Source organism: Ceratotherium simum, chromosome 26, assembly GCF_057802395.1.
Source record: "Ceratotherium simum simum isolate JZ-2026a chromosome 26, ASM5780239v1, whole genome shotgun sequence".
NCBI classification, from domain to species: Eukaryota; Metazoa; Chordata; class Mammalia; order Perissodactyla; family Rhinocerotidae; genus Ceratotherium; species Ceratotherium simum.
The window spans coordinates 39,791,771-39,806,975 of record NC_141925.1 but is presented as its reverse complement, the minus strand read 5'-3'; the positions used below and the strand labels follow the sequence as shown (position 1 = coordinate 39,806,975).

General features: G+C 41.2%; 1 protein-coding gene across 3 annotated transcripts in view; it reads left to right on the top strand.

The window, feature by feature from the left end:
- RCC1L (RCC1 like) overlaps window positions 1-15,205 on the top strand; it is a 33,340-nt gene that overhangs the window by 5,016 nt on the left and 13,119 nt on the right. For all 3 annotated transcript variants that reach the window (XM_087417601.1, XM_087417602.1, XM_004442838.3), the window contains exons 2-6: window positions 3,770-3,899; window positions 6,285-6,413; window positions 7,257-7,323; window positions 7,912-7,963; window positions 9,619-9,703. In XM_087417601.1, the coding sequence (XP_087273727.1) occupies window positions 3,770-3,899; window positions 6,285-6,413; window positions 7,257-7,323; window positions 7,912-7,963; window positions 9,619-9,703 (463 nt within the window). The remainder of the gene's footprint in view (window positions 1-3,769; window positions 3,900-6,284; window positions 6,414-7,256; window positions 7,324-7,911; window positions 7,964-9,618; window positions 9,704-15,205) is intronic.

Below are 15,205 nucleotides of genomic sequence, written 5' to 3'. Positions count from 1 at the left end.
CTTCTTTTGTGTTAAATAGGTATTTTTCTAGTGGACCTTTTTAATTCCTTTGTTGGATGTTTTACTATATTTTTTGAGGTTTTTTTTCTTTTTTTTCATAGTTGCTCTTGGGATTGCAATATGTCTTAAATTGTCACAATCTACTTCAGGTTAATAGTGATCTAATGCTGAGGAAACTATAGGAACTTTGTTCCAACATAGCTCCATTTCCTCCTCTCTCCTTTGTGTGGTTATTGTGGTGTATATATTACATCTTTATACATTTTAAGCCCAACAATACAATTTATAATTATTATTTTACTCAGTTGTCTTTTAAATCACTTAAAGGATGAAGGGATAAAAAATATATTTATGCAGTGTTTTATATTTAACTTTATAATTACTTTCACTAGTGTTATTCATTTCTTCCTGTGATTTTTAGTTACCATCTGCTGTGATTTCCTTTTAGCCTGAAGGATTTCTTTTGTTCTTGTTAAGACAGGTCTGCTAGCAGTGAATTCTCTCAGTCTTTGTTTGGGAATGTTTTTATTCCATCTTCATTTTTTTTTTTTTAAGTTTAGTTTTGCTGGGTATAGAATTAATGCTTGGTTGACAGTTTTTGTCTTTCAGCATTTTGAATATGTCATTCTACTGGTTTCTGTCTCCTATTAATCTTACCGTTGTTGCCTTGTACTTGATGAGTCCATTTTCTTTTGATGCTTTTAACATTTTGTCTTCCAACAGTTTAGCAGTGATTTGTTGAGGAACTTTGATCTGTAGATTTATGTTTTTCATAAAATTTGGTAAGTTTTCTGCCATTATTTCTTTTTATGTTTACGTATTTCTTTCTGCCTCTCTTGCCCTTCTGTGACTCCCAGTTCATAAATGTTAACACAGTTGCTGTTGTGTCATAGGTCTCTGATGCACTATTCATTTTCAATATTTTTCTTTTTTTCTGTTCTTCAGAGTGAATAATTTATGTTGACTTTTTTTTTTTTTTTGGTGAGGAAGATTAACCCTGAGCTAACATCCGTTGCCAATCCTCCTCTTTTTGCTGAGGAAGATTGGCCCTGGGCTAACATCCATGCCTGTATTCCTCTACTTTATATGGGACGCCACCATAGCATGGCTTGACAAGTGGTGCATCAGTCTGTGCCTGGGATCTGAACCTGCGAACCCCAGGCCGCCGAAGCAGAGTGCACAAACTTAACTGCTGTGCTGCTGGGCCGGCCCGTATGTTGACATTTCTTCAGGTTAACTGATTCTTTTTTCTGCCGTCTCAAATCTGCTGTTGATCCTATATAGTGAGTTCTTTATCTTGTTATTGTACTTTAAAATGCTAGAATTTCCATTTAAGTTTTTAGTGTTTTTATTTCTGTATTCAGTGTCCATATTTGTCAAGTCATTGTCATCATATTTTCATTTAGTGTTTTAAACATGGTTTTAAAATATTCTTTAAACAGTAGTTCATTGAATTCTTTGATAAATCCAATATCTGGGTCCACTTCTTGTCAGTTTCTGTTGGCTGCTTTTTCCCTTCAGTATAGGTCACACTTTTATTTCTTTGCAGGTCTTGTACTTTTTTGTTAAACACTGGAATTTTTGATGATATATTATAACAACTTTGGATTCTGATATTTTTCCCCCTGAGTTGCTTCTTTAGTAGCTTTTATAGACTTGAGCTATAGAATCAGTCTCCCCTTCTGTGCATGGCCACTGATGTCTTTGCTCAGGTTTCTGTTTTGTCCCCCTCCCTCTTTGTTTTGAGCCTGGCTTCTTGATGGTTGTCCCCTGTCTGCATACCTTTGTGATCAGCCAATGATTTGGACACAGGTTGTGCTCAAACACCTTGAGCTTCTAAGATTTCTACCCTTTACCTTTGATTCTGTGTGTGGGTTGGTAACCACATCAAAGTTCAATCTGTTCTTCAGTCTCCTCAGCTTTACTTTCCACTGGGTGCTTAGGTCTCCTCTATCCATTCATGCAGTTTCCCAGTCGGCTGTGGATGTGTGCAGAGCCTTCGTCGACTCTCTCATTTCTGGTATCTTCCCATTAAATTTCTGGCTGGTCTGCCTCTCCTCTTGCCCCAATCAGGATTGCAACCTGAGTTGTGGACTTTCCCTGTTTGTTTCCTACTGATTTTGCTGCTGGGCATGAGTTTTCACCCTCCACCCCAAATTAAGTCTGTCCTTTCTGGCAACAAAGCTGATAGTTTTTATGGCCAGCCCTGCCCTTTTAAAACTTCTGTGCTAACTGAACTGGAGGAGATGGAACAGTACAAGACAAGAAGTCTAGAGACTCCTGCTATTCTTACCTGTAATTCTAGCAGTCCTTCAGGAATAATTTCTCATTTTATATGCCTTTCATGGATTTCTCAAGCCCTGAAATGGTTGGTTTTTTTTTACAGTTTTGTCCATTTTTATACTTAACGTTTTGGTGAGAGATCTACTAGCTTCTTCACACTATGGTAGTTAGAAGTCCTTTCCTGGTGCATTATTATAACACACATTACTTAATGCTGATTCTGTGTCTGGTATTGTTCAAAGCCTTTTCCCACACTAGCAGATTTAGTAACACAGTAGGTGCTCCCCAAGTATTTGTTGAATGTTGAATAAACAGCTACCACAAGCAATGAGAAAAAGCATAGTGTGCTGGGCCTCATCTGTGGCCTCACTCCTTTTCTATATTTCCTGCCCTGTGGTCAGAGGCTGGCTCCTGCCTCTCCACTGGGTCATTTCTGTGGAGGTGGAGCCGTTCCAGAAGGCCAGGGAACTGAGGTTTTTTTGACTCTCACAAGGGTGCATGTGTAAATGTTCCCTGTGAATGTGAGAGGAAAATACCACAAGGAAAAGGAGGGATGTATCACTTTGGGATGACTTGATTAAACAAGTTATCAACAAGTCAAGTTTAAAGGAAATATTTAGCTAGCTTTCTGGAAGAAATGCTGGAATTAAAAAAGATTTCCTCACATTTGTTCATTATTAGTGATAAGCTGGCATTTTCATCAGGATTAGGTTAGATTTACATGTTGTCTCTGAGATTGGCTACAAAGGCCTGTGATAAACTGTAAACAGCCAAGAGAGAGTGGTTGGGGGTCTTTAGGGTAACTGTATATTTTGTCATCCAGTTGGTTTGAGAGCGAAGGTCGGGACATCAGGTGTAAACCAGGACTATCCCAGGCCACCTGCAAAGGTGGTCACTCTGGGTTTTGTGGAAACAGGGTTGACTCTAAAGCCAGGCTGCTTTTGGTTTGCTTCAGCCCCACTGAATCCTCAGTTTCCTCATGTGGCCAGTGAAGGTGAGAATTGATAACATGTGTGTGGGTGAAACACCCAGCAAAGTCACTGGGCTATGAATGTGTCATGTTCACTGTAGCTGTGGTATGAAGTCTTCTTCATGGCAGGGTTTGAGAGTGCCACAGTGCAGCATCAGGGTTAAGAGTGCATTCTGGAATCAGACAGCCTCCACTTATTAGCTGTGTGACTGTGTTAGGCGAGTTACTTAATCTCTAGGAGCCTCAATTTTCTCCTCTACCGAATACCCTTCGTACTACCACCAATAATAACAGTAAGGACATGACATTGCCCTTACCTTAAGTCAGGTGGTATTTACTGTAGGGGTTTTGGCTCTGTTAACTCATTTAGTCCTCACAACAACCCAGTAAGAGAGACACTATTATGATCTCCACTTCAAGTAGAAGGAAACAGACGCAGAGAGGTTGAGCAGTCTATCTCAGGTCACACTGCTGGTATCACAAATCAGTTAATGCTTTATGGGAACTCTTTTTCAGATTTCATCTGCTGCCTGTGGCTATGGATTCACACTGCTGTCCTCTAAAACCAAGGACGTGACAAAAGTTTGGGGAATGGGACTCAACAAAGATTCTCAGCTTGGATTTCACAGGAGCCGGAAAGATCAAAGTGAGCACTCTCCCCTTGGCTTTCTCTGCTGTGATTGGTCTGAGAAACCTCCCTTTGACTTTCAGGAATATGATGACATAAACCAAACCATAACAACCAAATGGATGGAGTCTTTAAAGACATGTTGTTTGACACCACCTGGACCAGATTATTTTTCAGCCTGTTTGTAATAACATTAAACCTTTAGGCAAAAGGGCATTTGCTGATAAGTAAAGATGTTGTTTTTTAGCCCCACAGAGATGACCTTTCTTTCCTAGCTTGAGATAGCCTGAAACACTCTATAGCGCCTAGAATGTAGTCTGGGGAAAAAATTCAAAGAAATCCTTAGGCTGGAACTTTATTCCAGATATTTGAAACTTGGATTGAAGCGTTAGAAATGATTTGTGATGACATTTTAAAAAGTAGACGTTAGTCAATCGATATTGTGAGTACAATAAGGAACATTTTTTAAAATAAAGGGGAGATTACTCAGAAGTACATACTGGAGAAACCTTTCTTTTTTTTTGGTTCTCTCATTCATAAGCAAATATATTTTTATAAAATTTTGATCATAGCATATATTATGTTTTCTGCCTTTTTTGATTAATTTTACATCAGAATTCCTTTTGTAGTTAATATTGACATCTTTATTAGCTATAAGATGCCACATTACATTTCTTTATAGCTTTTATTAGGAGCAACTGTAAATATACACAGAAATAGACAGAATAGGATAATGCACCCCATGGACCGTCGCCAGGTTCAGCTGTGATCAACTCATGATGGTCTTATTTTACTCATTTCCCCCACCTTCCCCCTCGATAAATTTGGAACAAATCGTAAGATTATTGATTTCGTTTGTAGATATTTCGGTACCTAGTTAAAAAATAAGGACTCTTTAAAAAAAACATAAATACAACATCATCACACCTAAAAATAAACAGTATAATCCCTTAATATCAAATATCCAGTTAGTGTGCAAATTTCCAGTTCTTTCATAAGTGTTATTAGGTTTTTATTTTACTTTTAAAAATTTATTTGAATCAAGATCCAGGTGAGGTCCAGACTTTGCAATTGGTTGATAAGAGTTTTAAAAGTCTTTCAAGTTTTTGTAATCTTTTTTCCTTGAAATTTATTGAAGAAATCACATTGTTTATCCTATAGAATTTTCCATCTGGAGTTTGCTGAATGCATCCCTGTGGTGCTGTTTGACATGATCCTCTGTATTTCCTGTCAATTGGTAGTTGGACCTACAGCCAGATTCCGTTTCAATGTTATGTATTTACTGCGTCCTAGGCCCTTAGGGGTCTATGCAGGGCAGGTAGTAATGGGGGACGTGAGTCACTTTTCAGTATTTTAAAATACTGCATATTTTCTGCTAATAAGGCTGTATAAGCTAACAACATTGTCCAGTTTCTTTGATTTTACTTAGAATCATATCATCTCATTGTGGTAAACCAATTATTCCATGCAGATCAAAAGCTCTGTCTGAAAATCATACCAGTCACAGATGAATATTAATGGGCAAGTATATTACTATAACAGTAATAATGCCATCTATTTGGTAGACAAAATCTTTTTAAACATGGAGATCATAGGAGAAAATAGGGGATCATTAGTGGGAAGTAGGTTGAGAACCAGTGCATTCTCAGATCTTCTCCTCAACTCCAGCCTCCATTGTAAATATTCTGAAGGTCATTGTTTAAAACTTGCAAGGGGACCAATCTGGCTTCTCCAGAAGGATTTTAAAGAGCAATAAGGTTCTTCTTTAGAGTGACTTCTGAAAAACGTTCCCCCCTGCTTGCTTATTTAAATATTAAAATTTTCTCTTTTAATAGATAATGTACTTGCATCAGTCAGAACCCTAAAGGCAGAGTAGAACATGTGGTGAAGAGTCTGCTTTCCACCTCTGTCCTCCCAGCATCATGGTTTCTCCCTGCTGTAGACAACCTGTGTTAACAGTTTCCAGTTTATTTTTCTTGAGAGATTTCATGCATATGCAAGCAAATGCATCTATGTATTATTTTTGTTTCCTTTTAATATAGGTGGTGTCATGTAATATATGCTGTTCTTCACCTTACTGAGAAATCTTAGTGGGTATTGCAGGAAGAAAATGCTTTTACTTTCCTGAAAAATTCAAATGGTACTAAATGACGTGTGAAGAGCTTTAATAAGACTAAGGATGCTTTTCAGTAACCCAGTGTGTAATGGAGGCACTGTGGTGCAGTGGGTTGGGAGTTGGGTACCAGGGTTCTAGTCCTCGCTCTGCCGCTAACTTATGTGCCTTGAGTAAGTCATTCTGATCTCTGACTGCATAACAATGTGAGGGTCAGACAGTATGATCTCTAATATTAGAAATGCTCTGACTCTCCATCAGTGTACTGACCCTGGTTGTGTTTGTTTCAGCGAGGGGATATGAGTATGTTTTGGAGCCCTCACCCGTCCCACTGCCTCTGGACAGACCTCAGGAGACACAGGTGCTACAGGTCTCTTGTGGGAGAGCTCACTCTCTCATCCTGACAGACGGTGAAGGAGGTGAATTGACCTGTTCGAGATTGATGGAGGGTGGGGGAACTGCTTTCTTACTATTGGGCCTGAAGAGGCTCATTTGATTGAGCCACCTCTATTGGTATTTCCCGAGGAAATCAGTAGGATGGCTCAAGAGAGCTGTATGGGGCAGACCTTCCTAACTCTTTTATGTTCTCTACTCTCTGGTTACTGGGAAATGTCAGGTATTTATAAACATGACAGCGCACACCAGGCAACTTCATCAAGGCCTCCCTTTGCTGTGAAGTCACCAAGCCAGGCTGCGTGTAGATAGCTTTTTCTATTGTACTGAAAGGAACCTGTTTGCTAACACTTTTAAGTGGTGGAGGCTTTCAGAGTCCAGGCCTCAAGGGTAACCCTGACTCTCTCCAGAAGAGTGGTTGTTTCCAGGGAAAGGCCAACTTGACTAAATCTTTCAAATTTCATTTTTTGGCTAAGTGTGCCTTGTAGGAAAAGGCAAAGGTAGTGTTTAGGAACTCTTTTAAGAGGGGACTTGCATTGAGGGCAGCCTGGTGACAGGTCCAACAAGTGGAGGTCCTGAGGGCTTTCATAGGAGGTGCTCATCTCCTCACATGGAATTCCTGAGGCAGAACGAGGGCCCTGAGGGGAAGCAGAGGGAAAGTACAGGTGGCCGAGCCTGTTGCAGCAGGTCTGGACCCCAGCATGCCTGGAGGTGTGCCTGCACTTGCTGGGAATGTTGGAGAAGGAAACCCAGTGGCAAGTGGGGTGAGCAGCTGGACTGGGACCACTTTCCCGACCCACTTCCAGTCTTGACATTCTAGGATTTCCTGAATCTGCAGAACTGATTTCATTGGTGGTGTTATTCTTTAGTCTTCAGCCTGGGAAACAACTCTTATGGGCAGTGTGGAAGGAAGGTGGTTGAAAATGAAATTTACAGGTGAGTTTCCACAAGGACTTCCCCTCCCCAAGTTGTGTTGAGCGTTAAACATCTCTGGAGTGATTACTATGTGATAGACCCACAGAGCAGTAAAAAGCAAGGTTCCTCATGCCTGAGAGGAGCAGTGAGCGCTCCCCAGAGAGCTGTGGAGAGTGTTGTTGCATCACAGGGGGAGCTCCGTGCATCAGCCTGGTGGGAGGGAGGGCACATGAGCATTGATTGGGATGCCTGGACCTTCTTTGGATTCATTCTTTATTTTTAGCCAAATCAATTAACTTAAAGAATTCCTCTCTGTTTCAGTCCTATTCATTTTAGTCTTTGAAAACATTTTCCCCTACTTCACATTATTCTGGTGGGTCTAAACACCAGTCTCAACTCTGGCAGCATATTAAAATCACCACAGGATTTTGTTTGTTTTACTTTCACACCTGGATCTAACTCTGCCTTGTATTTGACCTTGAGAGTTTCTCTAACAGTTACTGTGTGCATTTGGGGCCGCCAGTTAGGGGTGACAAGGAGGGGCCAGAACCCCACGGTGCTTACCATGACCATATCTCTTACTTCTCCCCTAATTGCTCCTGGCCGTAGTGAAAGTCACAAAGTCCATAGAATGCAGGACTTCGATGGACAGGTGGTACAGGTAAGGGTCGTGGGCTGAGAGCCACTCATTCTGCCCCCCTGGGGCGCTTTTTTGAAAGGGTGAAAGTTGGGTGGGGTGATGACAAATTTGTTAGGGGAACTTTCTGAATTAATAAATTATTTTAGTGAAAATTATTGCCTGCATTCTATAGGCCAGGATGTATGGTAGATCATGGGGTACAAAGTTAAATAAGGTTTGGGGGATGATACTCTAGTGGGAGAGACAGGTTAAAAACTAGATGTACCACACCACACTGTGCGTGTTCCATGCTGCCTTTATCTTGCTCATCATTTTACTCCCATCCCTGGGGCACTACCTGGCACATGGTAGGTACCAATAATAAATACTTAAAGACATAAATGAATGCATACAGAGAGTGCCATAAGAGTACCAAAAGGGGATTGTTAAGTCTCCCAGGGGTGAAATGGACAGGAGAGGAGGGATCGTGGAGGAGGTGGCAGAGGAATTTACCAGATAGACTGGGGATGGGTGTTAGGCAAGGTTTCATGGCAGAGAGGAGGGGGCAGGTGGAGACTTTAACTGCTGAGAGCATGCGGGGTGGCTGGAGTTTGGTATGCTTACAGGAGAGTGCTGTGGGATAGGCTGGAAGACAGGTGGAGAGTGAAGGATGCAGGGTTTTGTAGAGTTGGTCGGGGGGAGCGGTGATGAAGGCCACTTGGGAAGCCGTGGGGAGACATGTAAGGAGAATTGACTGGATTTGGGACTTGATAAGATATACACGGAGTGAGCTAGAAGGAGTTGAGCATGACTCCACAGGCAAATGAGTGGCTGCTGATGTTCTCAACCCAGATGGGGGAGTGTCGGAGGAGGAGCAGACTTGGGTTGGGTGGGAGGGGGAAGCGAGGAGGAGGTAGAGAGTGAATTTGCTTTTAAAGTTGCAGTAGAGTGTAGTGCTTCTTGCATAGGCTTCAAAGTCACATGGATGCGAGTTCAAGTCCCTGCTTCTCCGCATATTAACTGGATGACTTTGGGCAAATTACCAACCTTTTCTGAGATTCAATTTCTTATTAGGTGGTCTTGGTTATTGACTTAGCACAGTGCCTGGCATAATGAGTGTTCAGTAAAGGGTGCTTTTCATTAGGCAGTTAGAAAAGCAGGTCTGGAATTCAGTAGAGTTGTTGGGACTGGAGATAACAGTGTAGAGGCGACAGAGAAGGGCTTGGAAATGTATGCAACCTCCCAGGGGAGAGGGAAGAGTAGGAGAAAAGAGGGCAGAAGATAGACCTTGGAGAAAGATTCCAGCACTGAAGGGGATTAAGTAGAGGCTGAGCTAGTGACAAAGATTAAAAGCTATTAGAGAGGCAGAAGAGAGGGATGGGGAAGAGAAAGGCTTATGGAGGAGGGAGTGGTTCCTTAGGGATAGAATGGGATGGAGGAGATCTTGGGTTTGCTCCTTAGGACATGTGGCCCTTTCCTTTACCAAGAGCAGTTTCAGTGGAGTGGGAGACAGAAGCTAGACTGCTGTGGAGTGCGAAAGAATAAGGTGTGGAGGTAGTGTGGGGCAACCTGCCTGGACCTGGCCCCTTCGAGGCTCAGGAACAGTAGGGAATGCTACCGTGCTTTGGGTCCGTTGACCAGGACACTGGGCTTCCAAGGATTCCTTCTCATCAACCTTCCCTCTCTTTGTCTCATAGGTCGCCTGTGGTCAGGACCATAGTCTGTTCCTAACAGATAAAGGAAAAGTCTATTCTTGTGGATGGGGCGCGGATGGACAAACAGGTAGTGGACCTTACACCCCCCTTGGGATGGTGCAGTATGGAGCTGTGAGCGGTGGGGCTCTCATGGGCTAGAACCACCTGCCTTAATTTGATTCTTACCCCTCTTATCACTTTCTCGGGACACTATTCTGTTTGTCCCTTCCCCTTACTCCTGACTCCCATGGAAATGAACTGATTGGATGGAGGAGCAAATGAAGGGTTGGATGGAGGATTAGAGCCACCCCTCAACAAAGGAGTTCAGAGCCTTTCTCTCAGCAGAGAGAGGGAACTGAGCCTTTTAAAGAAGAAACAAGGGCCACCTAAAAGGAGCTCCATTTAACTGATTTGAGAAGAATGTAATTAAGGGAGGGAGGAAAGAGGGAGAAGCTTTATCAACCTTGTATATTTATAATCTTTTTGTTTCTGATATTTGTCTGAAGGGAGGGCCTTTAAATTTAAGATTTAAATCTTGTATAAATCTTCAATAATCCTACCACCACATCAGATCATCTTTGTTCATGTTCTTGTGTTTTCTTCCAGTCCTTGTTCATATGTGTACAACATTTATATTGTAACATAGCATAGGTGTGCCTTTATTTATTTATTTACTTTTTGTGTGTGAGGAAGATCAGCCCTGAGCTAACATCTGCCAATCCTCCTCTTTTTGCTGAGGAAGACTGGCCGTGGGCTAACATCCATGCCCATCTTCCTCCACATTATATGGGACGCCGCCACAGCATGGCTTGCCAAGCGGTGCGTCGGTGCGTGCCCAGGATCTGAACCGGCGAACCCCGGGCTGCCGCAGCAGAGTGTGCGCACTTAACTGCTGGGCTGGCCCCTCACAGTTATGGTTTTTAATATTTGTATGAGATAGCATTGAATTAATTTACCTTAAGGTAATTCAGCATTTAATCATTTTATCGAATAATTACTTAATCATTACCCTGTTGGCAGGAGGCATACGTTTTGTGGGGTGGGGTACAGTGGCCATTGGAGATGTTATGACATTTATCGTGTATACATATATAGCTTTTTCTTTCATTTGGGTTATTGCCCTAGGATAAATCCCAGGAGTGGGTCAAAGAGTTAGGATATTTTTACTGTTGTCAGAATGCATTGTTAAATTGTTTTCCAGAAGTTTCACCTGTTTATACTGCCAGCAGCAATGGGTAGAAGTACCACTTTATACATAACCTCACGAGCAATGAGTATTGTCAATTTAAGTCTGCTAATTTCATTATCTTGCTAGTTTTTTTTTTTTTTTTTTTTTTGCTGAGGAAGGTTGGCCCTGAGCTAACATCTATGCCTATCTTCCTCCACTTTGTATGGGACGCCGCCCATGGCTTTGACAAGCGGTGTGTCAGTGCATACCCGGGATCCGAACCTGTGAACCCTGGGCCGCCAAAGCGAAGTGCGTGCACTTAATTGCCTGCGCCACCGGCCCGGCCCCACTGTGCTAGTTTTTTAAATGGGCATTTGTTTGGTAACTATAAAGTTGAAGCTTCTCTTTATTTTTAAAATGTTGATATGAGTAACTTGTAAAAATCAGCTTTTTATAAAAGTAGGAAAAATGTTGGTAGATTCTGACAGCAGAGACAGGAATGAGGTGAAAAGTAGAAGTCCCACTTGCTGAAGATAACCATGCTTCACAGTGTCTTGGTGCCATTCCAGAAACTTGTGGTCACATGGTGCGCCCCCTCTGGCCTCCCTGCCCTTGCTCGGCAGGCTCTGCGTCCAGCCCCATGGCCTTGCACTCAGTTCCTGGAGCGTGCCCTCCTCTTGGCTCCATAGGGCCTTTGCACATGCTGTCCCTTTAGCCTGGAACACTCTTCTTTGCTCCCTTTTTCCTCCTCTGGGCCTCAGCTCAGGTGTCATCTCTTCAGTGACCATTCTTTCTAACCCAGTGGTTCTCCTTCTTCTTTGCAGGTGCTCTCTTAGCATCCTGTTCCTTTTTTTCATGACCCTTCAGCAAGTTGAATCATTTTTTAAAAATCTTTTTGATTATATAAGCATTACGGTATATACCAAGGATGATGTGTAGGCAGTAGTACTTCCCAAATTGATCTTCAGTGCAATCCCTCTCAAAATTCCAGCTGCCTTATTTGCAGAAATGGACAAACTGATCCTAAAATTCTTATTGAATTGCAAGGGACCACAAATAGCCAAAAATTTTTCAAAAAGTACAAAGTTGGAGGACTCACTTTCTGATTTCAAAATTTACTACAGAACTACAGTAATCAAAACAGTGTGGTACTTGCATAAGAGTAGACATAGATCAATAGAATAGAATTGAGTCCAGATGTAAACCCATACATCTGTGATCCAATATTTTTTTATTGAGGTATAATTGACATACTACATTATATTAGTTTTAGGTGTGTGACATAATGATTTGATATTTGCATATAATTCTGAAATGATCACCACAGTAAGTCTGGTTAGCATTGATACATAGTTATAGAATTTTTTTTTCGTGATGAGAACTTTTTCAGTTTTACTCTCTTAGTAACTTTTAACTATGTAATACAGTGTTATTAACTATAGTTGCCATGCTATACATTACATCCTCATGACTTATTTATTTTATAACTGGAAGTTTGTACCTTTGGCTCCCCATTTCATTTCACCCATTTCACCCATCCCTCACTCTGCACCTCTGACAACCACCAGTATGTTCTCTGAATCTATGAGATTGGTTTCTTTTTCTTTGTTTGTTTTTAGATTCCTCATATAAGTGAGATCATACAGTATTTGTCTTTCTCTGTCTGACTTATTTCACTTGGCCTAATGCCCTCGAGGTATATCCATGTTGTTGCAAATGGCAAGATTTCAATCTTTTTTATGGCTGAATAGTATCCCCTTGTATATATGGACCACATTTTCTTTATATGATCTATTATTTTTGACAGGAGTGGTAACACCATTCAGTGGGGAAAGAATCGTCTTTTCCACACATGGTGCTGGGATGACTGGATGTCCACATGCAAAAGAGTGAATTTGAACCTCTACCTCACACCATCTATGAAAATTAACTCAGAAGGGATTGAAGTCATAAATCCAAGAGCTAGAACTATAAAACTCTTAGAAGAAAACATAGGTGTAAATTTTTGTAACCTTGGATTAGGCAGCAGTTTCTTAAATACGACACCCAAAGCAAAAACGAAGAAAGAAAAAAAAAAATAAATTGATCTTCATGAAAATTAAAAACTTTTGTTCATCAAAAGACACTATAAAGAGAGTGAAAAGGCAACTCACAGAATGGGAGAAAGTATTTGTAAATCATATATCTGATAAGGGTCTAGTATCCAGAATATATAAAGAACTCTTACAACTCAATAACAAGACAACAGCCCAATTAACAAATGGGCAAACGATTTGTGAAGTCATTTCTCTGAAGAAGAAAAACAAATGGCCAATAAGCACACGGAAAGATACACACATAATTACTCATCAGGGAAATGCAAATCAATACCACAATGAGATACCACCTTACATCCCATAGGATGGTTACTATTAAAAAGCCCCCAGAAAATAACGTGTTGGTGAGAATGTGAAGAAATTGGAACCCTCATACATTGCTGGTGGGAATGTAAAATGGTGCAGCCGCTGTGGAGAACAGTTTGGCCATTCCTCAAAAAGTTAAACGTAGGGGCCGGCCCGGTGGCGCAAGCGGTTAAGTGCGCGTGCTCCGCTGCGGCGGCCCGGGGTTCGCTGGTTCGGATCCCGGGTGCTTACCGACGCACTGCTTGGCAAGCCATGCTGTGGCGGCGTCCCATATAAAGTGGAGGAAGATGGGCACAGATGTTAGCCCAGGGCCATCTTCCTCAGCAAAAAAAGAGGAGGATTGGCGGATGTTAGCACAGGGCTGATCTCCTCACAAAAAAAAAAAAAAAAAAAAAAGTTAAACGTAGAATTACCGTATGACCCAGCAATTTCACTCTTAGGTTTGTAGCCAAGAGAAATGAAAACATTTATCCACACAAAAACCTGTTCACGAATGTTCATAGCAGCATTCTTCATAATAGCTCAAAAGTGGAAACAACCCAAATGTCCATCAGCTGACAGAATACATTCATTTTGTTTGAAGGAGGTCAAAATGTAAAAAAAAAAAAAAAAATACAGAGACAAAATTAGAATGGTGGAAGAAGAGGAAAGCACAGTCCCAGTTATCTCTAGCCATTGCCCATCCACTAATGCCTGCTGTCCTTTCCACAGAGAGGCCTAGATGGCTATTTTATAGCAGCTGCCATTCACACAAGCACATTTTCCCAGTTTTGTGCTACACAGACGGTGTGTAGCACCTCTGCAGAAACATTTCTAAGGCACATGAACTCAGAATCCCACACCGGACATCAGGTCCCTGTAAACCTGGATTAGCACACACTGCTCACTGGTTTAGCTGCACAGTTGAATCCGTTGGGTGTTGCAGCAAAGGATTGGAGATGAATTGTGCTGGGCCTTGTCAAAACAAATCAAAAACCAAAATGCAGTGTATCCCTACAATGGAATATTATTCAGCCACAGGAATGAAGTTCCGATACATGCTACAACATGGATGAACCTTGAAAACACTGTGCTAAGTGAAAGAAGCCAGACACAAAAGAACACATATTGTTTGATTCCATTTATACGAAATGTCCAGAAGAGGCAAATCCATAGAGACACCAAGTAGCTTAGAGGTTATTAGGGCTGGGAGTGAGGTGGAAAACGGGGAAAGACTGCTGAATGGATATAGAGTTTCTTTCTGGGTGATGAAAATGTTCTGAAATTACTTGGAGGTGATGCTTGCACAACATCGTGAATATACTAAAAACCACTGAATTGTACACTTTAAAATGATTTAAATAGTGAATTGATGCTATGTGAATTTTATCTCAATTAAAAATATGTAACATAAATGTAAATTTTAAAACGTGGTGATAAAATCAACTTTTGTGAAAGCACTTCCCAATTGAAGACCTAGACATTGAAGACCTACCCAATTTAAGAACATTCCCGATACTGCAGAGTCTGCCCCTGTGCTCCTCTCCTGTTCCATCCGCTTGCTTTCCCCCCAGGGGATCCACTATCTAAATTCTATTATTCCTTTCTTTGAGGGAGAAAAAGTTTATACAGACACACACATTCCTAAATAATATCTTGACTAATTTTGCTTATTTTAGAGGTCATACTCTAGGTAGTCTTCTGTGACTTGGCTTGAAATCACCATTATGTTTGTTAAGATTCAGCCATGTTGTTAATGTATGCGCCTGCAGTCTGTTCATTTTTTTTTTCTCCCTACAGCCAGGGAGGCCAATTCCAGCTTGTAAATTGCTTTTTGTTTTTCTTCAATTTTTTTTATTGTGGTAAAATACACACAACATAAAACTTACCATCTTAACCATTTTTAAATGGACAGTTCGGTGGTATTAACTACATACATATTGTTATGCAACCATCACCACCATCCATCTCTAGAACTCTTTCATCTTGCAAAACTGAGCGTTTATACCCATTAAACAGTAACTCCCCATTCTCCCCTCCT